The 25,428-nt window shown below is 41.9% G+C and overlaps 1 protein-coding gene and 1 long non-coding RNA gene across 2 annotated transcripts; both read right to left on the bottom strand.

Moving 5' to 3' along the window:
• Nucleotides 1–2,794: 2,794 nt before the first annotated feature.
• IP6K2 (inositol hexakisphosphate kinase 2) lies at nucleotides 2,795–20,691 on the bottom strand. The gene is made up of 6 exons (XM_005422467.3): nucleotides 20,588–20,691; nucleotides 9,668–9,966; nucleotides 7,311–7,533; nucleotides 6,306–6,481; nucleotides 4,994–5,169; nucleotides 2,795–3,579 (listed from the first exon to the last, which is right to left on the bottom strand). Exons 2-6 carry the CDS (start codon nucleotides 9,867–9,869, stop codon nucleotides 3,082–3,084), a joined length of 1,275 nt encoding a protein of 424 aa, XP_005422524.1. The 5' UTR covers nucleotides 9,870–9,966; nucleotides 20,588–20,691; the 3' UTR covers nucleotides 2,795–3,081.
• Nucleotides 7,829–9,661, bottom strand: LOC115948007. The gene is made up of 2 exons (XR_004081867.1): nucleotides 9,412–9,661; nucleotides 7,829–8,648 (listed from the first exon to the last, which is right to left on the bottom strand). It is a non-coding gene; the product is annotated as an uncharacterized LOC115948007 (long non-coding RNA).
• Nucleotides 20,692–25,428: the final 4,737 nt, after the last annotated feature.

Raw genomic sequence — 25,428 nt, 5'->3', positions numbered from 1 at the left:
CCAAGCATCAGGAAGCACACAGGGAGGAGACCAGACACAGGGGAGCCTTGAGTTACAGGGACGTGCGCTTAGCATTGTCCTCCATGGAGCAGAGGCTGCAGAAACTACAGAATGGGGGCTTCCTGCCAGGGTACAGGCTGTTCCAGCTCCTGTCCCCCATCCCAGCAGCAGGGCTGCTCTGTAGAGGTGCCTCTCCCACAGTGCAGGGCTCCTCAGGACATATGAGGGAACCAGCCCAGCTGCCACTTCCCAGTGCCCTTTCTGGCACAACCAGCACAAAGGGAAGCTCACAGTCCAGGGAGGACAGAGCTGTGGGGAGCAATGCTCAGAGCATGCACACAAACAAAAAAAGCCCTCGAGTCTATTCCCAAGCACAACTGCCGCTCTCCCACTATTCCACCACTCTGTCCTTTGCCATGGTCCAACAGGCAGGTGACCACAAACAGCCACCCGAGCCCCTGCTCATCCCATTTCTGTCTTCCAAGAAGCCCAGGCACAGGGCTGGAGAGCCATTTACAGGGGTTGTGGGAACCCCATTCCCACCCCAGCATGTTGCCAGTTACACAATTGCCTTTCCACAAATAAGGCATTGCTTGGAGGGATGTGTGCAGAACAGCATGGAAGGAAAGAAACCTACTCTTGAAGTTTGCAAGATAATATCCGATTTAGAGGTACTTGCACAGGGGTTGCCCCTTTTTTAATCTTCAACGATGTGGTGCAAGGAAGGGATTTTTTCTCTTGATGTTTTGCTGTTACATAACTCAAAGTAACTAATGAAAAAGGTCTTCTCTGTTCCTGCTCCCTCCCTCCCAGCTGCTGCAGCCCAGGAAGCTCCCAACCACCTTGTTGCTTTGGAGCCCTGGCACAGCATCTCTTAATCCTCACACAATATTGGCAAAAGGACTTTAGCAGTGCTGGCCTGACCCCACAGGTGCCTCCACCTTCGTGCAGCAGCACCCATTGCACCTGAGGATTTGCTTTTATTCCGTGTGGATCCCCCAGTGCTCCAGGTCTGGCTGCTGACACCAAACTGCTGCTGAAAGCATGCCTAGCTGAGCTGACCCTGCTGGCAGGGTTTCTGCAGCTCCCTGTCTGTAGGCTTGTCCTGGAGACAGCTTGCATCAGAGCAAATGCGATTGTTCTCATCAGATTTTATGAATTCCCTCCAGAGTTCCTACGTAACACAAGTACATTAGGGGACTTTATCCCTGCTAATTTGAGACGACAAAGTCAAACCATGTATCAGATGAATCTGCACAGGGAGGCTTATTCATAAGTAGCAGCAATGATAGGGCACTACACTGCCTGCCAAGAGACTCGTCATTAGCTCATTAGCAGAGGACATCACATCCTAAACGGGAGAACTGAAAAGGAAACATCACCTTGCAGCCACAGACCCTCTCCTTGTGCTGAGTGCATCTTGGAGTGCTGCTCATCAATGCTGAAGGCATTTTGCAGTTGAGATGCCAAGAATAAGTAGCCCCATCCTCCCCTCTTGCCCAAGGGTTTTTGCAGCCAGTGTCAAGAGTGGCTCACAGAGCTCTGTCAGCTGCATTCACCACTGGAGTCTCACCCAGAAGCAACATACAGCCTGTTCATGCTGGACAAGCCCATCTCCAGAGACAACAGCCCCTGTACTGGCATAAAATATTGAGGTGACTGCAAGATCTAAAAATACCTGTTTAAAACCAACATCAGTTGGTGCCTGAACACTGTGGAACAACAAAAACCTGAACAAAAACCAAACAACAAAAGCCCACCCACAAACTCATGTACAAGCAAAGGTTAAAAACTTCTTTAAAAAGTACAAAGGAGCACAGTAGAGCCATCAGACAGACTTTGATCAGGAGAACTTGATAGCAACTGCTGGGGAATATGAAACTGAAGCTATAGGGCTACAGCCAGCTGAAGAGGACGACTTTCCACAAGCAGATCTGCAGCCTTCCTGTCACATCCCACCTCTCCTCTCCCTAAGCAAGCCTGCAGGCAAAGCATGGGCCAGGAGATGATTCACCTGACTCTTCTGCACAAACTGACTACTTCATTTTGATTAGCTGTAATAAGAACTTTCCCAGCCTTACCTCAGCACTTCCACACCCATTTTTCTCTTGCACTATCATGATGACGTAGGTCCTGTATCTAAAAATGGTTAGATAAATGCTTCTTGTAACAGAACCGTTGGTTTAGTTACTCTGTTATTTCAGTTACTCACTACTCTCTCACTTTCTGATGCTTCCTTCCTGTCAGTTTGTCCCAACTAGGATTTTAAGCTGCTTAAGGTTCTTTTCAGGCCTGGCAGCTCTGCCCTGGTTGCTGCTGTTGCAGCTATTCCTGTACAAGTTTTACACATTATGCCTCAGCTTAGGTTCAATAACATCTCTAGCTCTCTAGAGAGAGGTTACACAGCCTCTTCGTAGATACATAAGACCTAGTTACAAGACCTGGGAACGAGAAATAGGTTGTTGATTTCAAGAGCAAGTTCTCACTGATCAGTCCTCATTCTGGCTGGAAGGGACCTCTGGAGGCCTCTCAGAAGCTGTCTTTACCCCATCTACACAGGCTCTGTTGTCCCAGCCTCTCCTCAAAGCGCAGGTGCTGGGCCCTGCCAGCTCAGTGGCTCTGCTGGGCTTGCTCGTCACTCTTGACAGGAGGTCCAGGACAGATGTGCTAGCCCACAGGTGATCTCATGAGGCAGGTAAGCCTTGCTGTTCAAATGATGCTTCTGCATGACACCAGAGACCAGAGATCTGAGCTTCATCTCCTCCTCCGTCACCAGCAACAACGGAAGCATCACTTACAACGAACAAAAAGAATTTTATTGGAACATATACACACAGGGATAACAGAGGTATCTGAGTAATCAAATATGGAATGTTTAAGAAAGTTAAAATAAATAAGGATACCAAGTTTTGCCAGTGCTAGGTCCAGCACCAATGTAAGTAAATGCCCTCTGAACAAGTCTGACTCTGACAGGATTATCCCTGCAGAGCCTGTAAAGATTCCTACCACCAGAAAGTGGCCAATAATTTTGGAATACAAAGAGTCACAATAGTGCTTTCTACTGATGTGCATTCACACTGTTTATTCACTACTTTCGTCTCTTATTTCTTTAATAATATCTATTAAATTCTGGAGTCCAAAAACGTAACCCGTGTCTTGGCCCTCGTGCACCACAGAATCTTCTCCATAGTATTTGCAGGTTGTGTGGGCAAAGTCTATCATGCGGACATCGACAGTGCTGGCAGTTGGTTTGTAGGCATAGGCTCCTGCCGACTCATCTGAAGATTCCTCTGAAAGGTCCTCTAGGTCCTCTGGATCCGAGTCAACGGTAACTTCCTGCCTCTCCTTTCCATCATAGATGATCAGCAAGGAGCTGGAATAGAAGCGATAGGACTCCTGTTTCTCCAGCACAGACTTGAGTTCAGTGAGTTTTTTAATAACGGACTCAAAGAGTTCCCTGCGCAGGTATTTGCCATTATGAAAGAACTGGTAAAGTGCTTCTTTGAATCCTTGGACTGAGAGTTTTCTTCCGTGGTATTTATTCATGAACATCAGCTGGCCGGTGCCTGCCTGGTAGACCTGCATGTACAAACACAAGACAAAAGGAATAGTTAAAATTGCTGACACACTGATACCAAAGCCTTGAGAGGGAAAAAAAAAATTTAAAAAAGCATGCTACTTAAACCTTTTACAAGATGACATACTAATCTCTAAAACTGCTCTTGCACAATTATAGAAATTGCTATCAACTGATCCGGCAGTGCCTGTGCAACTCAGAGGAAGTGGAAAATTCCCTCAGTTTAGATTTGAGCTTTTCCATCCAGAATGTAAGAACAAGGACTTTAAGTGAGATTAGGAAAGCTGCAGCCAAGATCTCCAAATTCAAGCTACAACTTGTACCACAGCCACTCATCCAGCTCATTACCAGCCTCTGCTCTAGGATGTATCAGTTGATTCTCAGCATGCTGATATCTGAGTGACAGCAAACATTCCTATACAAAACTACAGTGTACCCCATAATCATCTGTATTTGAAGAAGTCAGAGGTCCTCCTGCAGAAAATGCCCTCCTGCAGGAAGGCATAGGAGAGTGGTCTATACAACTGATGGTTCAATAATGCCTAAACATCTGGGTCAAGAAAGGATTGCAAGTGCTTCCAAAGTTCCTCTCTGTTTTCCAACACAGGTCAACACTGGAAAGTGAACAATGGCAATGCCCTGCTCAAATCCCAGCACACTGTGGTTAGAAATGCAGCTCCCACACTTTCGTTTCTGCCTCATGTTTTTCTCTGAATTTGAACAGTGAGCTGAACACCACACATGGCAACAGTCCTGCTATGGAACAAGTCCTAGCAAACACTGCTAGCATTCCTGGAATCTACTGGATAGGAGGAGAGAAGCTTCAGGAAAAAACTCCAACACAAACATGTTGTTTCCCATTTGTCACTCTAGGAATACAGAAACAAGTAAACAAAAAATTCAGGTGAAAGTCCACACAATGTCTCCTCATCTGGCAACAAGTCTTATCACATTTACCAAGCACTTCTTGCCTGCACTTTGCAACAAGTCTACTTCAAGCAGTGAAAGATCTGTGGCTTTCAAAGTTACACAACAGAACTGATTGCTTCTTAATATTTTTACAGATTTCCATGCTGTTAATTCAAAATGCCTATAACTGGCCCCTCCTGTAAGTGTTCCCTATGCTATCCTGAAGTGTTAGTTGAATCAGTAGTTTTAACAGTTTTGAAGTGCTGACAAGGTGCAGGAGGCTGTGTGTTCAGAGCTTGCACTCACTGATGCAGAGTATGGGCTGCAGGCTGCTCCCGCAGATGCTCCAACTGATCGGTGACACTCAAAACCCTCACTCCCCTCTGTGAAGGAAACGAAGCACAGCAGCTCAAGCGCAACAACTTGTGAGATGCCTGCATAAACCCATAACTTCACTACCAGACACAGGTGCCAGCCTGCTGGGCACACTGCCGAGCTGCCCCTCACCTGCATGCCGCAGACGCGCACTCCGATCACGGCCGAGGTGCTCTGCTGGCACTTGCGGATCTGATTCGCCTTCTTCTCCTCGGACGCGTCGTCGCCGTGCTGTCGGGTGCCCATCTTCAGGTCCAGCACACACGGGACCTCGTAGCGAGACGTCAGGTTCTCCAGCAAAATGAATTCTGAGCAGTTAAGGAACAAGGCTTGCAATGAGGAATACAGGTTTTAAAAACATTGCCACAGATTTTATAGTGCCTCACGTATAACTTTAAGGATATCCAAAACATGCCTAGTATAAAGTAATCTAGAAATATTACAGTTACATAAACTTAAGATGCCCTCTCTGTTTTAAGCCAGTTCTAGTTTTACTGGTCTAGAGAGAGACTAGTGAATTTCCACATTAAGTGAAAACCAAAACCAATCAGCGCTCTACAAAAATATAATGTGGCAGCTGACTTTGAATTATGACATATTTCCAGTCTAGCAAGAGACTTTTTTTTCTATGGGAAGTGAACATTTTGTGTATTTGTATTACCATTCAAAACCAGTGAAGCATTTTCACACCATCTTTACAACTTCAAAACATCTGTATTATTACTGTCCCAAAGATATCACACACTTTTTAGGCAAATGAATAATAATCTAGTGAAATGGTGAGGGTACCAGCCAAAAAATCCTACCAATTTGATCATTTATTAGTCATAGATGTTTCAGTAATCCATCACCGAAACTCCTCACACTGAGAAATTTGTTTACCTCAGTATTTAGATACTACTACTTTTGCAGGATGTATCAGTAGCATCCAAGCCTAAAGCAAGATCAGTTTTTGATGGAATGCTCAGGGTGGAGATGTTTGCCTATGAATCCACAGCACAAAACCGATGTGCTTCAGCCTTCATGGATTCAGTCAGTTTTTTTGTTTCTCATGCTGCAATCCTACATTACAGTTTATATTCAACTTTTCTTAAAGCTCATCAAAAAGAGACTACTAGAAGCAGAAACTCCAGGCACTGGAACATCCTCTCTGTTTAAGAAACTGACGAAAAGAGGAAGAGGACCCTGGTTTTTAAGATCACAATGTGAAGATTTTAATTGAGTTCTCTGAATTTCCCAGCTTAGGTAGTTTGTTACGTGCTGGAAAAGCACATTTCTAGGAAGTGCTGGCAAATCCTTCAAAGATACCAAATAAATCACAGCTTCTGAGAGTCTCTTGGGACTGCAGTTAAGCCTGCTCTGTACTCTTATCTGGAATGTTCAAGAAATAAGAGGCAGAGCCCTGCTCATTCCATTGTTATGAGGCACTTTCAGGAAAGGATACTATATTGATTTCGGTGCTTTGCGTTTTCCTTCATCCGCTGTAACTGTTGCTGGTGACATTTCATGCTCCAAGGATTATGGTGTTTAAACTGAGAACTGACATTTCCTTTTTTCTCTACAGTGCAATACAAGACTTCAGATTTCTTCAGCCACTCAAATTCTTCCTCCAGTTTGTGACTAGAAAAACAACAAAGTAACAAATTACAGGTCAAGAGGAAAAATAAGCTCTTGAAGAGCAGCTGTCAATGGATTTAACTCTACAACCTATTTTGCTCAACTTCATTAACAGCAAGCAGAATCCTTATTTTCCTCTCCTGTATATGTACACAAAATGCCCATGAATAGGGTTTCAACCATTACAAAGCCACTTCCAAACTAATATAATAGAGCATACAGCCTTATTATACATCTTCTACCTGTGTGCATGGCTTCTATGAAGTAATGCAAGAGGTAGCAGTGCATTTTAAAGGTTTTAAGGTTTACCCTTTGCTAAGGTCACTGTTTTTAGCACAACACATCACAGCTCACAGTTTATGGTGGGCACAATTAATAGGAATGAACAAGAGGGAAAATGTCACTAGCAGGGATAAAGCAGGATTCCTAACAAAGTATGCCATACAGAGTAGCACTTAAATATGTTTGGGGTTGGTTTATTTTTAACTATTGTTCTTTTGCAGGTGAGTGAATGCTTTTTGTTTGTTTGTAGAGGTGGTTCTTCGTGGTTTGGTTTCTTTGGTTTGTGTTTTTTTTTCTCTTTCTGAAGTGTCCAAAATAACTTTGGGAAACTCGTTTCAACTGACCACAGCAGAAAAAAAATTAAAATACTCAACTTAGCCTTTACTGAGGGCTAAGGACATACTAGTTTCACTAGTGAACCTGTCTGCACTGAAGAGGTCAGGAAAAACAAAAGAAACAAGAGAAGAAAAGAAAATGAAAGTGAAAAGAGTTCTAGGGACTTCTCCAGAGTTCTGGAGAACAGAATTTGACAGTGAAAAGTCAAACTTACCTTTTCATTTTTTCCTCTTTCCTGTGCTGCCGGACCCATTCCTTCGATATCTTCTCGTTTTCTAGCAACACTGTTTTTTTGTTAGTCCACCGCAATAGTTTACTTTTGGGTTCACAGTCAGAGTTATCTAAGTTTTCTAGGTTATCGTGGTCCCCATTTAATGGATATGCTATTAGACATAAGTTTCCATCTTCATCCTCTTCAAAGCTCACTGATACCACACCTGAAGAGAAAAAGGACCCAGACAGTTATGAACTGCTCAAGCGACAAGCAAGCCTTTTAGAACGCATTCTTTTACACTAAGAATACAGCAACTTTATTTTTTCTCTTACCCCAGTCCTTAGTTTCTATCTTGCCACAGGCCAAACCTCATCTGCCAACCTAACAAATATCAAAAGAGCTAGACAAAAATGACACCTCACAAAAGACAATTTATCATATTGGCACAACAATGATACAAAAGATCATTTTCCCTCTCTGAGGCAGTCAAGCAACAATCAAAGAATAACAGGACACAATTTCAATTAATAAAAGTTTTTATTAATTAAAAAAATCTGACTGGTCTGATTCTAAGTGATACGTAAAACATTTGTTAACATCTTGCAGTGAAAAGTGACCTGCACAAAATAAAAATTCACACTAAAACCTTTTCAAATTTTGCATGACAGCAAAGCAAAAAGCAGTTCTCTGAACAATACTTGGTTAATAGATCCCAAGGGAAAGGAAAGATGTGCAAGGAGAGCAAAACAAGGGAAATGTCACATTACAACAGAAACTAGTCCAAAAGCTTCCACTTAAAATCACCATGTTTAATTATACATTTTCATCTATTTTTTGGAATATATTTTATTGATACTGGTTATGCAGCAATCTTGTGGAATAAGTAACAAAAATGCAATACAAAGCAAATCTGTTTGCAGTACAGAAACATGGTGAACCTCAAAAGCATTTTTTCTCCTTATCCTCCCCTCAGGAGTCTCTAGAGCACTGCATTGTATTTTAAGAGTCTTAGTGGAGCACTGACAGATGTGCCCAGTACCACATGAGTAAGTCTCAGGAGTTAATGGAGAAGCCATAACAATTATCTGAATTGGTTTTTATTTTGTTTTCCAGTCCTCTATTTCAGACCAGTCAGTCTGCACAGTTCTTGCAGCTCATCACTAGCTGGGGGAGAGGTCTTGGTGAGCAACTGGAATTCCCAAGGTGGGCAGCAGCTCCCAGACCTGCAGGGCTGGGGCAGGGAGTACAGAACCTCTGACTGTCCCGATGTCACAAAGGAAAGGACAATGAGGAAAAGGGTGGGGGAGCCAGCTAGCAAATGGCTTCTTTGCCTTTACTCTGGAAAAAAAAAATCAGAGGTGGACCAAGAAAGGCCCCTTCCCTCTAAATCCCTCCCCATACTTCCCAGAAAGCCACATACACTAGTACAATTGCTCTATTACATTTTGAAAAGTATCATTCAAAGATCAGATTTTCTTCCAGTCCAACAGAACTTGTAATTAGACATGGCAGAAAGTCTCTGTAAATGAGCAGAGATTATTAATTCTGAAACATCACTGAAGTCTTCTATCACTTTCAAAGGCAGAACACAAAACTTCATCACCATCATGGTTGTTAAAATCAATATGCTTTAAAAAGCAATTGCATTTTAAAAAAAGTGCTTCAGACATATTCATCATTAGAGAGCAGTTGATGGAATAGAAGAAAGAAAAAGAAGTATTCCTGTTAACTAGTTCAATTCTTAGGAGAACTGGAATTTCCACTCCTACATAACTTCTGACTCAGCCTCATCACAGCTACTTGATCCTTGCCTACCTAAATGCCATGAATTTTCATTTCCTTAATGGCAGAAATAACACTGCAAGTATTCAACAAGACACCTTACTGGCATGTACTTATTGCAATTGAAATGAAAGTCAGAGGAGAAATCAAAGCACAAAAGAGACCACAACTAAGCTTACACAAAACACTATTATCCATCCTTACCAAATCCTTTGTAAACAAACATTAAACAAGTGGCAAAAAAAAAAAAATCCACAAAAAAAGAAAAAAAAAGAGGCAGATAATTACTGAAAATGTTCTCAAGCTGTTAGCTACTTACCTGTGCCTAAGGGAGATATATGGGCTATCACCAGCAGAGTTGCTCTACTCTAATGCTGTTAGTCAGCCCAAACACCAACTTGGCAAGCATTTCCACCCTGCATCTCCACAGCCTGCCTCAGACAACATCAAAATACATGAAAAAAAACCTAAAATCTCTTCCACACAGAAGAGATTTCAGAGAGAACAGAGAGCACAGCACACTCGCATTAACAGAAATGAAAAGTCCGACCCCATTCAAAGGTTTGGTAACTTACCCTCATATTGTGGAGTGAATTTACGCATTTCTGTCGGGAGAGTCTCATAGAACTGGTGTTCTCTCTGAATAAGAGGTTTACAGATGGTCTTGTCATCAAATCGGAGGACACAGGAGTGTCCTCCAACTTGGTGGACAAAAGGCTGGAGTAAGACTCCCTTGGAATAGTGCTCCACTTCCATTGCTCCAAATGCTGGGCTCATCCTTGTAGCACATTAGACAGAAGACGGCGTCAGTGGTGAAGGCAGTTCAGAGCCTGAAGCCTCCGAGCCCTGCAGGTGTTTACTCTGATTCAAAAGTCTGTTAAGGCAAACACAGGAGAGCGGCGGCCGTCAGTGTCTGGGCGCCGTGCCCCGGGAGCCCGGCGAGAGCGAAGCGGGGCCGAGCACGGCCGAGCGCGCACCTCCCGCTGCGGACTGCGGCGACTGCGGCCGAGCGCGGGGCGCAGCCACGAAAGCTCTGCTGGACACGCCCCCGCCGAGCCGCAGCCAGGGCCAGCCCCGCCGCTCCGCATAGGAAACCCACCCGAGCCAACCCCGCCGCTCTCCCCAAGGAAACCCACCCGGGCCAGCCCCGCCGCTCCCCCCAAGCAAATCCACCCGCGGCACCCGGGCGAGCCCCGCCTGCCGCACCCCAGCCCCCGACCGCCGAGACAGCTCCCCTTGCGCAGGCCAGCCCGAGAAGCGGGAATTAACACCGAGCGCACAATTCCCCCCTTCCAGGCAAGGACAGCAACCAACCGACGTCCAGAGTGGGACGTGTATTGCACCGGTTCATTCACAACATGTCAGATACCGAAAATATGACACAGATGCAAGCTCTTCACAGGCAAGCCACAACGCTAATGTGCCATTTTCCAAGAACGCTTTTTTCCCCTACATTCAGCAGAAGGCAGTGGCCTGTGCCAGCTGCATCCAAAAGATCTGCCTCTGTACCCTGTGACAGCACACTGCTCGGTTCTGGCCAAACACCAGTTTCATGCAACCTGCACTTCAGAGAGCAATTAAAAGGAGCGACGCTGAAAACTAAAACATGACTGTCTTGTTCTCTGCCTTCCAGTAAATTTTTAAGTTGAGTTACTCTAATTTTAGACCAAAGCTTTAATGATTAACTTTTTGTGGCTAAAAACAACCTCATGCTCATTTTGCCTGAAGATAGTTACACGGACAATAATGCACTTAATTCAAAGAGACTACAAAGTGTTCTAGGTCACAGGTCTATTTTTATTTGTCCTCCTTAGATATTTAACAGCTTTACATTAACTGGAAAAGCAGAGACCTGCAGGCTTAAAGCAGCAGCACTACCAGAACTACATACGCCTACAGCATGTCCTGGACATAAGAGCATTAATTGAATTAAACAACTAAACTGCTTAAAGAAACAACAGATCGATCAACTGAATGAACTCCAGGTCCTGGAATGTTTACCTGTGCCTAAGGATAACAGGTCAATAAGAGCTGAACGTGTTTTTTTTGGTGGGGCTTTTTGGTGTTGGTTTTTTTTCCTCTTTTCTTCCAAGTGCCTTATTTGACAAAACATTATCAGGTTCTTGTTTTTTCTTTTTTTTTTCCCTTTTAATTCTGAGGAATAGTATTCGTCAGAAACAATAATGTCTTCTGATAACCTATATTATTAAGATTAGAGCATTATCAATAAACTTTGATTTCTCTTTGTACTACTTTTAATTTCCTAGTATTCTTTTTCTAATGCAGCTACTGCATCACCACAGAATTTTCTAACCTACCTCAGCATCAACAATTTGACAACTCAGAGACACACATATAAAAACCTCTCAGTTATACCCCAAACACAGGCCACTTCAAAAAAACCCAACTGCACCAAGCTGAGCAACCCTGGAGTGCCCTGGCAATGCAGAAAAGCCACGTAACCATAGCCTGTCCCCAGGTCCTGGGCAGTCCAATGTACCTCTTCAACTGCCACAGTCACAACGGAGCACTCTTACAGCTCCTGAGTCACAGATTTATTTCTCCATGGCTCCCCAAAGTAGCACCCACTCCATGCAGAGCCACACTGCTCTTCACTAAGGCTCACCTGCAAGCTGGCTTACCACCACACGTGTAACACACTTGGAGCTGTCTCCAAATACACACTTAACAAGCCACATTACCTCCTGAGTAAACTCTGAGAAATGTTTCCCTTTTCCCTTACAGAAATCATAAGCATCAGTCTGTATACTGCACCAGTAATTGTACAACTCTTTAGCTCTCATTAGGATTTTCTAGAGGCAATAATGCCTTCGGTCCTCTGGAATTTCTGAGGGAAAGCCAGAAGTGTGCCAGGTTTCACTGGAGGTGCATTTCCCATGTATATGATCTTGCAGGGCCAAAGCTTTACACTGGCACAGCCACATTTAACAGCCCTGCAGAACAGCAGCAGTACAAGAGCCACTTTTTCCAAGTCAGCATCACCACTCTGTGGCTGCCTTCCTAATTACCCCTGATACAGAGACATTGCCAACTGCAGTGATTCAGACTGAGAAAGCACCTTGCAACATCCTTTAACCTCAAACACTTAAATCTGTCCCAGTCCTCCTGCATTACAGTTGCATCAGGAGTTAACTCGAGAAGATATTTATGCCATAGAAATTACTCTAGCAAACATCATCTCCAACACAGATGATCTACACCTTGTTTATCCCAACACATCTTCAGGGAGCTCATTAGTAGCAGCTCATTGTTTGCTTCCATGGATGCCCAAGTGGTCTGGACAATACTTGTATGTAGATTGCACTCAGCAATGGAACTGCCAAGCACAGAATTGGACAGGACTACTCATTGTACTTCACCCTTTCCTGAACAAGTAATATCTGGCAGCACATCACACAGTGTAACTTCCCATTGGAGGAAAAAGAGAGTTTTTTTCGTGTTCTGATATTATACAAATTATCTGATAAGTTATTATAATCAGGCAGTATTTAGATAAGGGTGGGGGTTTTTTGAGAGAAACATTGGTAACATTTGTACATAGTCCAACACAGTGTACCCAGTCAGCACTACCACAAGACAAACGTGAAACTACCAGAAATAAAGGGGAAGGCTCACACAAATGAAGATAAGTTTACTGTGCCTGTATTAGTAAGTTCTGCTTCTGTTTTTATCTTCCAAAAACTGCAGCGCAACTCCCCCATGTTCCGTTTCTATGACTGAATTTTTGTAGTACATATCCCTGCTGAAAAAGCTCTGCAGCAGAAACTGCGTGCAAGGACTGCTGAGCAGAGCATCAGCAAGGAGCTCCTTGCCATAAAGCCTTTAGCTGAGCTCCTTAATTGTGCAAGGCAACCTAGTGCCTTTTTGTGAAACTAAACCAGATCCGATGGGAACATTGGAACAATGCTCAAGAAGATAGCAGCAAGACCAGGTCATTTTGTCAACAATTTAGGTTTCAATGAGGCCTTAGTTTTCACTTTGATTAATTAACATATTTTAGCCATTCAAGAAGCACTGTTTATGTAATAAATTCAGTCTCTTTTCATGCAATAAAATTCTTCTCACTTGAAAAAAGGTTTTGAGTAAGATTTTACATTTTTTCTGCTGCATGTCTTACATTACCATTACTAACAATCAGGATTTGTTTATCATTTTGGCTCTCCTTAATATTTGGAATTTTGCCATTCAGATTAACTGGGCCTGGAGCACAACTGTAATGCCCATCAGAAATGCTTTGCACTGTTTCATTTATAAATACTTTAATTCCATAAACAGCCTCACAATATGCCAAACTGGTTGCAGTTCCTTATAAATAAAAGCTTTGACCTAAGACCAAGAGTTTCAAGCAGCATTGATGTTGATCAGCACAAGCACAATGCAGTTTTTCACTGCCTTTCCTCTGATTCTACACCCAGTTTGTTCTTAATGCTCTTTGGGAAAGAAAGAGCCCAGAACAACTGGTTTTAGGCAATCTTCCCAGATAGCAAATGCAGGCTCACTGTACCCTGCCCTTTTCCTCCTACGTGCTTTTAAGTGCCTTTGACTAGTTTTTGTTCAAACAACACATCAGCCAAAAAAGCAGACTTACTAATCCTTCACATGTCAAGCATTTTAAGGAAAAAATCTGACATAACTTGAAGGAGCAAATAAACACGTGCCTGACACAGCAATATTCGCTTGAGCAATGTCATTCCTACAGTAAGCAGCAAAAGATGTTTAAAACCCAAACCTGCAAACCAGAAGTGACATTTATAGACATCTTATCCCCATCACATGTGACAATGACCATCAAAAGAATACCACAATGAATTCATGTTTTCAGGCTCTTAATATTAATCCCAGGTGACAGCATTCTTTGGAAGGTACTTCATGTCATTACAGATTCTCAACTTAGTCCCATACGTAATTGCATTAATGAACACATTCTCTGGAGAGCACAGGTCTCAATTAAGCAGCAGCTTCTTCCTTCATAACAATCTTAAAAGTAATACACCTCCTGCCAAAACTTTGTAATGATAGAACTACTGATGCAGAACTGCCCTTCTGTTGAATCTGTTAAAACTGGGTTCTCTCTAGTGCAGGCTTTTTGCTCTGGATGGTTAGCATCTTCAACTCCACACGACCATAAATCAGCTTTACAGGGACAGAAATAGCAAGGCAGCAAAGCTTTCTGCCTGTCCTTTTTTCTCAGTTCACTGGGGAGTGCAGAGGAAGCTGACAGGGAAGAGATCTGCAGGGCAGAGCTGCTGCAGGGTGATGAAGCAGACAAAGCAAAGCCCCTTCCCAAGGTTCCAAGGTGCTGTGGTTTGACACTGGCACAACCCCAGGCACCCACAAGAGTTGCTCACTCACCCTGCCCTGCCACAGCTGGCAGAGGAGAGAAAACAAAAATTAACAAAGGCTTCACAAGCTGAGGTAAGGACCAGGAGAAACACTTCAAGGGCAAAACAGGCTCAACGTAAGGTTGCAAAGTGAATTTATTACTAACAGAATCAGAGGAGGATAGTGAGAAGTAAAATAAGCCCTTAAAACACCTTCTGTCCCCAGCTCCTCCCTCCTTTCCACCAACAGCACAGAGAGGGCACAGGAGTTTTTGGGTCAGTGCATCACTGAGATTTTCTTCTGCTGCTCTGGGAGAGGAGTCCTTCGCCTACGAGGCCGTGGGGTCCCTCCCAGGGGAGACAGCTCTCCGTGAACTTCTCTACCATGGGTCCACTCTCAGGAGCAGCTGGTCTACAGCACTTGCTGCAAGGTGAACTCCCCCCACAGGCACACAGCCCTCCCAAATCTGCTGTGATGTGGTTCTGTCTTCCCACGGGGTGCAGTCCTCCAAGGACAGGCTGCTCCAGCCTGGAAGCTGGGCCCTCTCTCTCCACTGGGGCTTCTACTGGATCACAGCCTCCAAGGACAGGCTGCCCCCCCTGCCATCGGAAACTCCCCCATGGGCTGAGGGTGGATCTCTGGATCCCCCGTGGATCTCCATGGGCTGCAGGGGAACAATCTGCTTCACCACAGCCTGCAGAGGAATCTCATCCCAGCACCTGGAGCACCTCTTCCCCCTCCTTCACCACTGACCTTGGTGCTGCCATGTTGTTTCCCTCACATGTTCTCACATCCTCCTCTTCCCTGACTAGAAGCAAAACTCTGTAACTTTGTTTTGATTTCCTTCTTAAATATGTCATCACAGAGGCGTTATCAACCTCTCTCATTGGCCCAGCCTTGGCCAGCAGCATGTCCATCTTCAAAGCCAGCAGAGATTGGCTCTGCTGGACATGGTGGAAGCTTCCAGCAGCTCCTCACAGGAGCAATCTTTGTGGTCCTCCTGCTACCAAAAACCAGGCCATGCAAAACCAATGTACAAGGAAACAGAGGAATGGCATAGTCAGCCAACAGGATAGAAGAGTATCAGTGACCTATTAGATCAGCCAAAGAGAAAGCTGCTTCAGCCCAAAGAACATTCAGGGAGAAACAACAAAACTGAGACTGGGCACAGAAAGATGCAAATAACAAGGTGAAAAATACACGGTATGTTTTTGAGAGCCCACCCCTCCACCTGTTTCAAGCACAACACTGAAAAGGTACTTGAGGTCTGAGTTGGTAAGTCATATGTTGCTCAAAGAGAATGACTTTTCACAATTGAAACAGGATAAACACATTATAAGAGCCTACAATAATACATCCATAAACCAAGAATGGCTACAGGAATTTTACAAGTCCTCATATGATTGAACTACTTGTTCCATTACTAATAATGTGGTACTTTACAAATAGCAAGGTACATTCCTTCCATCAAAGAAAGCAGAGGACGCAACTTCAGGGTATTAAAAGCATTAGATATGTTAAACATGCTCAGGTTCAAAGGTCTTGCACAGCTTGTGATTAATTTTTATTAAAATCAATGCCATTCCTCCACACAAAACACTTGTTTTATTAGCAAATATGCCCAGAGTAACATGAGTAATGATTTGCTTCTAACGTTCACTCTAGCTACTGCTTGGCTCAGAAATTGAAACTACTCTGATGTGTTCTGTTTTCAGAAGTTCTTGAGATTAAAATGTAGATACTCATACTCTCTAGTGTCCATTCAGCTGGACATAAATTTGTCACAATTAAAACAATTATGATAAATGAGCTCTGCATTAATTTATCCCAACTGTTTTAATCAATTCCTGATTTTGAGAATGCATTATACCTCTACATAGAATGCAAATGCCACATTAGGATACTTTTTGAAGCCTTCTGTATCTGCAATAGAATTAATATTACTAGGTAGTAAAAGCCATAGTTTATAATTTTTAACTCCTTAAGACAGAAATGAAGAGCCCACATAATAATGTGCTTGTATTAATCCTACAGTTTTGGGAAAAGTCTTAAGAGTATCCCTAAATTCTGAATGATTACAAAAAGCAAACATTAATTCTAGTAACTAATCTGGAGGGAAAAGTTTATCTTTGACCAAAAAGCGCACTGACATTGTCAGTTCTCAGAATTTTTATTTATAAACAAAACCAAAAGTATTATAAGCAGCAAATAATTCAAATTTAATAAAGCAGTCAATAGTCTTTAATACCATGAGGAGCAAAGGGACAGTGTCATAGCATCATGGGGGAGGAAATACTAGAGTGTTTCTTTAAAAGAAAGACTGGGGGAGGAAAACCCCCTTCTTTCTCACTAAGTACAACTTGAAACAGGGGGCTGTGATGACGAAATGATGCTGAGCTGTAACTTCCTAGGCAAGCCAAGGCTATTTAAGCTCTTTTGCAGCAAATCAATCAATGTAATGATCATTAAGTTACACGACTTGTACTCAGGGATGAGTAAGCATGATGGTTTTGTACAAAGACTCAGCAGAACACTTGAAACTCAAGAGTAACTCAGCTCCTTCAGACCTACATATTCAGTCTATGTGTGCATTCCCTTTGGAAGCAGAAACACTTTTACTACAGCTTTTGGTGGTAAATCATGAGGGTGCTGGGAGTCAGACACTGTAGTGGCACATCTATCATCACCACCTACAGTCACAAAAAGCCAAGAAAGCAAATTTTTTTTATTGTGTGCCGTGCGCTTGGGCTAGACCAATAAAGGAAGCCACCTGCTTCTTAAAAATATTGATGTAATGTCTTTTTTTTTAACTTATCTTTACTAAATGGCTGGTAACTGCAGCACTACATTGCTGCAGCTCAGAAAAATTAAGTAACATCTCCAGACAAATAAGGAAACAAGTGCCTTGGATTAATTTCACAAATTAAGGGCTATGTACTGCAGAGCATACTGGCTGTCCATGGAAAATTCTGATCCGGGAGGGACCCACAAGGATCATTATTTACTTAATCATGCATAACAGATGGAATCTAGAAAGCCAGAATTATAAATGAACTCATGCACAGAATTCCTACAAAAAATGTTTGCAAAACCTTTGGGAACATGACAACTCCACAGTAGTCTTGGCCTGTCAAGGTAGAAAGCCAATCCTGTTTTTAATGTTAGCTTTAAAAATACTAGCAAACATTTAACATTAGCAAACAGAAGATTCTCACCAAGGAAGAACACATTTTTCTGCTTTCAAACTGCCAAAAAATACCTTGAAATGCCTTAGCTTCTTCTAAGGATGTCACTCTAAAGGTACTACTCCTAGATATTTCATCCACTCTGAAAGGAGAGGGCCAATCCAACAGCAGCTGCAATGGCAAAGGACTCACAAGTGCTACATTAAATCCTGTTCTGCTGCTTCTCAGGAGCGTCAGACAGCACCCTGAGACATCCTTCCTTGTAACCAGAGCATCAAGCCTTTTCTATTCACTATGAATTCTGTCTGTAATACAGAAACGAAAGACCATGCACTGAGATGTTGAAAAATGCATAAAGATGGAATCTTTCAAGGAAAAACATTTTTTTAACTAGCAACATGTTTATCCTACCTCCTTTCAGTCCCTAAACATGGAGTTCTAGTTTTGTCTTCCTTTAAATAAAACCCAAACACAGACACAAACACTGCCACCTGTATTTATACCTGTATATTTAACACCATAGCCGCAGAGCCACCTCCTATACCAAAAAGACTTTTGAATACAGCTTTAACAGATGAAACTTAAGAATTATGAAACATTAGGCATAACATATTGAGGGAGCAAACTAAACACAAACCAATTGGAAGTTGCATGATGTTCTATGACTACTATTCCTCACGTACAATTATTATTCCTATCTACCTTAAACCAGGTCTACAGTATTAGAAGAAACTCAGTTCCCCAATCCTTTTGTCTAGGAAAGCAAGACAAGTCACCAAGGCAATCTCCAAGAACTTCTAGCTTTTTCACATAAGCATGCACAGCAGGCCCTCAGCTGCAATTTCTTAAAATTCAGCAAGGAGGTTATGTGCCCTATGCAATTGATATTTCAACATCTAAAAAAAGCAGCAGCTTTCAGCCTTCCCCACACCATTTGTAATCTGTAATCTTAACTCCTACAGTTACAAACTTCTGGAAAAATGCCAGTTTTACCTCTCAAGTAAAGCTATTTTATCTCCCTGGAACTAAAATAAAGCCAAGTTACAAGTTACTAAGCATATTCAGACAGAAAAGAGCATGCAATTCTGACCCATGTAGTTTTTTCAGGGATTGTGTAATTTAAGAACCAGTCTCTTTTCCAAGTAAAAATACCATGGAAACTAAGAAACCTGAACCACCAAAACTAAGCTACTTAAACTTCCTATTTAGAAACTGATCCATCTTAAAATGGTGTTCTGGCATCAGTGGCCCAAATCACCAGTTGCTACAAAAAGACAGTACCACCCTTTGTTGTGGAGAAACCAAAATAGCACCCAGCCTTTAATCTTCTGAAAATATAACAGCAAGAGCTAAATTGTGTGGATTACACACATGAAAGTATTCTTCAAGACACCAACACCCTCAAGAAATTCCAGCATTAAAATTGAATAAATTCAAGGCTATGCCTTTCTCATTACCATGAATTTAGCAGTCTGGGAACTTTATTTTGAGTCACTCAATGGAAGAACATGGAATCTTTGTGACCAGCCCTTCAGCTGTGACCCAATTGCCAAATATGATAAGAAAAATAATGTTGATACAGGACAAGCGTCAAGTCCCTTTCAAAGTCCACCCTCCTTTAACAACACAAAGATTTTCTCTCCGTGTAATTGCTTTAGAAATCCCAACCTCTAATGCTTTTTATACCATAAGCACTAAGGGCCCAAAGGACAAGATTGCTAAATTAAAGCTTTGATGCCTAAATCCTACAATCCAAGCTAACTCCTTGAGCAAAAATTTCCAAAGGATGCACAGCAAAGGTCATTAAGAAATGCATTATTATAGGAAGAGTGGTACTCTAAATGCAGTTACCTATTTAATGCTTCTCATTTATGTGTATATTCACCTATACCATCAATACCCCTAAAAAGAAGTTTAGTCCCTTTATGTGGAAAAATGATTGAAAAGTAGCCCAGAAGGAGATAGTCATGTTTCAGAATACCCATCCCCATTTTTAACTGCAGTTCTACAAATGTAGGTTCCAAACTTTTGATGACTAAGATAAATGGAGATTCTGCTCCAGAACAGCTCACATTAATGAAATGCATTTAAAATATATTTTTGAACTGTATTTACATTTCAAAACATTGTAAACTACTGCAAACACACCTCAATTCAGATAACAAAACCCAGATTTGCATCTTAAAGGGAAGAGTTGGTATCATTCAGTGACCTCTACAGGCCCTTTCCCTAAAGCGCTGAAAGTAACTGAGACCTAAGACCTTGAACACATAGAACCCTGCAGGGTTGCCAGTGCAATTACCGAAGTTCAAATGCAAAAGATACAGCAGAATAATTTCCATGTGCTTCTTGTTTAACTGCACCAGATTGGATGAGAGCAAGTAAGGACAGGAGAGAAGTCTTACAAGACAGACTCTCATATGGCACAACAAAACCAAGGGAAAAAATCTAGACTGTTTTCCCTGGTAAATGCAACTCCCTCCAAGAACAGTTTCTTCCCATGAAAAGGACCTTTTCTGCAAGTACACCTGCACAATACTTTAAAAATGCTTTAAAAAATATTTATGTATTTCATGTTTCATTGTTCAGTGATCTCCTCTTACACCATCTGGGGCCCATTACAGCCTTAGCATAATAATCACTGACAAAGAATTAATCCATTTTAATCTCATACAGTTTACATATTCAAACAGAAATACAAAACCACTTGAAAAAAATCTTATCAATTTCAGTAATCTAGAAAAGGAAGCTTCATCAAGAGCTTGGCTGTATTGCTCCTATCCTTGAAGCAGGCTGAAATACATTTATTGATACACAAGAGCTAGCTAGTTTAAACAGCCCAGGCAATGGGATACAGCTGGAGTATGTCTTATTCCCTTAAAAATATCTGTTGCTTTAGAGGCAATTTTTATAGCAGCCACCAAGTGTGCACTGCACAACTGTCTTCAAAGAGAAATCATCACTCACCAAAATGGGAAGATGCAGACTGGACGACTGCCAAAAAACTATTTTGTCTTCAAAATTCCACAACATAGCACCACCATCCAGAGTGTGATGATGTTCCAACTCTGCATTTCCAAAAAACAGCACATTATGAGGGAGAAAAAGTATTTCAAGAAGTCAAGCTTATGAAAAAAGCACTTTATTTTTTGAAAGCAAACGTTGCACAAAGTTATGTTAAAACATTATTTGCACTTTAAGACACAATCACGATTCAGCACTTAGGTTTAAATATGTCAGAGGCTTTGCTTAATGGAACAACTTGAAGTCAGTCATCATCTCACCAGGCAATTCACTGCAGCTCCATCAGCATTTACTTCATCTACCTTCACACTCAAGGGACTACTTATCTATCTCCACAAATTCCAAATTTTGCTCCAACCTTTTTGTTCCCTCCTTGTTGGAAATGCCACAACTTCTGAATTTTTCTTGTGTAACTTTGGTCAGGGTTATTGAGAACTATACCCTCAACTTTAATACTCACAGATGTCTCTTCAGAAAACTGACTGGTTCTATTAAGCCAGAACCAATTTTCCTGAGGTATCTTGAACAGATTCCCAGTTGCAATGACAGTTGTATTAGTAGGAACACACCTACCCATCAATTTAACCTTCTATCTTCTATTAAATTCAATCAACCTTCTGAAAGTGCTAACACCTTAGAAAGGTAAAGATTATGCCTATCATGTCAGGCAGTTTCACTTCTCATTTCTGTAACCTCATGACACTAAATTATGTCATTAAAAAAAATCCATTGCCATCACACTGTCTCCATATATCCAAAGCACAAGGCAAATAAATTACCATTTTCTGGAAAAATATATGAAAAGGGAAAAGAGCAAATGTCAAATGAAAAGAGGTCATCTTCAATAAGCATGAAATTAAGCAGCACCCAAAATTCCTGATAAGGTTTCAGGCAGTGTAGAAAATTTCTGCATCACAGCACTGCACAGCTATTTGGGTATGCTTAAAGCCCTCTGTGCTCCAAGAAAGTAAAACCATTTTTGCTGTACTCATTCCAATACAGACTTTGGCATAAACTCCCCAAACCCTTCCTTTTCCTAATGAAAAATAACCTCAATAATTGTATCTTCTGTCCTTAAGTCTGTTCATTTTAAGTCTCAACAATCTGGGATGCTATTAACCAGCTTAAGCAAGTCATCCAAATTATTTTTTCCCCTTCCTTCCAACCTTCTGGAGGCCAGCACAGCAGGACAGAAGACAGGGACCAAGAGAAGCAGTACAGCTGAATGGCCACTGTGTGAATTCAGCAGTTCCCTGGTCTGTCTGGGCCCTTAACTGGCTGATGAGCACGTGCTCAGCTCCAAACCAGGCACTGCCTGTGCCACCTCTTGCCCTACCATCCATCATGGCACACACACAAAGCAAGACTCTCAGTGCCCAAAACCATTTTATGAGCAAGCCTTTCTTTTTCCAGTAAAAAGGCAAAAGTGGGCAGTAACTGGTTCCAGCTGTCTCCAATACAGAATCCTCCAGACGCAGGAGCAATGCAGGCAGAGGGTCAAAGGCTGCACGTTGATAGCTGATAACAGCAGAGTGGTACATGCTGTACCTATTATGAAGATGATCATTCCTTACTCTGACACAGTTTGTCTTTCAGAGACACAGGCAGGGCTGCAATGGCTTTGTGCCACACAAGCCAAGGATTTGCAGAAGATTTCAGATGCTCTGAACACCTGATTAAACACAACCAATGACAAACCTTCATTTGAACAAACAATTTTGTTTCCATTATGGCTTCCAGTATTTCAGATTTTGCAGGAGAAATTTCTAGCTGCTTGCAGCAAGTGATACAATGTCATACAGCTTTTTACAGAAGCAGGAAAGAAATAACTACTTTGCCATAAAATAAATTACTATGAAAGGCCCAAAATTAACATTCTAATGAGATATTTCTAACAAAAGTTACAGAAACATATATCTGCAGCTAACCTTAAAACCTCTTAAAATATAACCTCTGGATATTTGTGAACTATCCCTGTATTGTTTCAAAGATGCAACGACCTTGGGCAAGACAGCGAGCCAGATAAAAGAATTAGCAAGAGGAAAAATCCTCTCCCTGCAATGGAAAATTTTCATCTCTTCAAGCAAGGCAGAGATGCTCAGCCGGACCTGCGTTGCCTGGAGACCAACGGCAGCTTCTTGCCAACAGGGAGGAGCCAAGCATCAGCAAATTCAACAGCTGATAAGCGGATGAACTGAATGAGAGGCGGCAAGGTTTTTCCACACGTCAGTGTAAAAACCTGACAGCTTTCAGCTAATGGTTCTAGCCCATGATCACTAGATAAATAAGAATTATTATGAATGTAAAACGTCAGCTTAAGAAAACTTCAAATTTTTCTGTATTTGGCTCTTACTCCCACACTTTGGGTACAATTAGAGCAGTAAATACCACATACAAGATAAAAATTTTAGCTGCACCTCAGCTTCTGCCCTTTCAATCTTTGAATGTGGTATGTGAATTTTTGGAATATGTTCCTACCCATTAAACAAGTTCTGTGTTTAAGCAAGGGTGCAGAAACATTCAGGAAACCAGTGAATTTCATCAAAAAGGAAGCACCTATACCTTGGCTTAGCATCAAAACCCCCATCAAATCTTGGTTCACTTCTAAACCAGCCTTTGCCCCCAGCCTTTCCCACCTGCAGCACAGCTCTCCAGGAAGGCCAGCATCAGGGATGTCAGAGAGGAGACACTTGTTTTGCCTATTCTGGCCCTGGACCTGCTCTCAAGCTCAGGCAGGTGTTAACCCAGCTGCAGGAGCAGCACTCCTGACCTCAGAAACACCCCAGCTATCTCCCAATTTCTAAAGACCATCAAATTAAGAATCATTGAAAAGAACTGACACTTAATACCAGTTACTCCAGAATTTCCCTAGATCTTATCTAGTTCAATTCACTCAAAATACTCAAGACAGTAAAGAACTAGAGCTTTCTAAAGAATGGTTTCTATTTAATTTATCCCTGTAGGTAAATTCCACAAAGACATTCCACGTCACTAGTGAAGTAGATCTTTCACCACCAACCTGACAGCAGACATTTCCCTGCCTCCAGCTAACCCAAAAGGGCAGACATTTGTGTGTCACCACTGCTGACAGACTGAGACACCCCCAGTGCCTCGAGGTTTGCATCCTTCCTCTACCCTTCAAAATTAAAAACATCCCCAAAATACCCTCACTCTCCCCAGATGACTGGAGAACAACTAAAGCAACACCAATACCACGGATCTGGATGGAAGCCCAACCACTGACAGGCAGCAAAGAGGTTCTTTAACATCTTTTCCTATCCTGGTTTTTCAAAACCTCATGATTGACAAATGTTAAATCTTCCTTCAAAGCAACTGGTAGGGAAGGAATTTTTGTAAGTGCAAAGCCCATGATTCATATGATTGACCACTGTCCAGTTTTCCAGCTGCTTCCAAACTTCCACCACACGGTTGTGACAGCTCTGATCTACCTTTCCTCCAAAGGAAGCAGCAACATAAAGCTCGTGGTGCTTGTATAACTGAAGTACCATAGACAAGATAACAGACTGTTACTTCAGAAAGGTATAAACATCAAAGACAGAAAAGGCAGAAAAACAGTTTTGCAATTAAATGAATGTAAATTTATGAAAAGCTACACAGCCAAGTTTAATGTCTGGGATTTCTTACAAACAAGTACATGTGAATGGCTGTAATCCTTCCCATGATCCTTAACTTCTGAACACTTAACATTATTTTTTAAAAATAAATTTTCCTGAATTCTGGCAATTAAATCACTGAGTTCTTCCTTATTTACTAAAGAAAAAAATATAACAGCAATCTGGAAAATGTTAAATCAGCAACAGTAAACAAATTAATCAGTTCATTCTTAAAACACACATATTTATGGGTGGATGCATGTGTACATAAACCCAGTTTCCATTCCTAAATGTTACCAATAAGTCCTGAAAACACACAAATTAATTCAACTTAAAGAAAACTTTACAAGTTGGTTTTGTTTTCATATGAGAAAAATTATGAGCAAAGAGGCCAATTCTTGGCCAAAACAACCCTGACCTTTTTATCCCCAAGTGTCAGATCTGTTCTACTACCATTTCAGTGCTGCATGTTGAGTAATGACCAATAATACATTACCTGACTAAGAAGTTAAACCAAACATTAATATTCCAGAACCAAGTATTAAAGTAAAATTCTAATTAGAGTATTTAAAACAAAACTGTCCCCTTTGATGTTCATGAAAAGCACAGGGGCAGTGGATGCATTTCTAAAACACCTGAGTATATGGGACACATAAGGCACTGTGTCAAAAAAAAAAAGGGGGAAAAAAAGACAGCCTAGAAGTAGAGGGCAATTAAATGCCAGCATATATCAGGAAAGATATCAGTGTTAAACATGCGTCGTTTTCACAGTGGAATGAAGGCCAAGGGCATATCAGGGTGTAACTACCAAGAAGCTGTTATTCTATCAACAACGATAACATTTATTTTTTTAAACTGGATGACTATTTCCAAAGCCTCAACCGTGTTTTTGTTTAAACCGTCTGCAGCTCCCAAGCCACGTTAAAAAGGTATTACAAAACCGTCATCCTCAAAACAGTTCTTAACAAGGCATCACCCAGAACTTCCAGTTTACAGAGAAAAAGGGCATTCTTGAGCATCACATCCACTTATGCAACGCATCCCGCAGCACCCGTTTTTCACTCAGAACTATTACCGAGCGTACCAAGCAGCCGTCAGAGCAGCAGCAGCACACCCATCACCCGGGCAAAACGGACAGACAACGTCTGCCGATTCCCAGAACTGCTGAGT

The sequence above is a fragment of the Geospiza fortis genome, unplaced genomic scaffold, assembly GCF_000277835.1.
Source record: "Geospiza fortis unplaced genomic scaffold, GeoFor_1.0 scaffold78, whole genome shotgun sequence".
Taxonomy (NCBI): domain Eukaryota; kingdom Metazoa; phylum Chordata; class Aves; order Passeriformes; family Thraupidae; genus Geospiza; species Geospiza fortis.
Note: the sequence above shows the minus strand (reverse complement) of the source record. Positions and strands in the feature narration are given on the sequence as shown.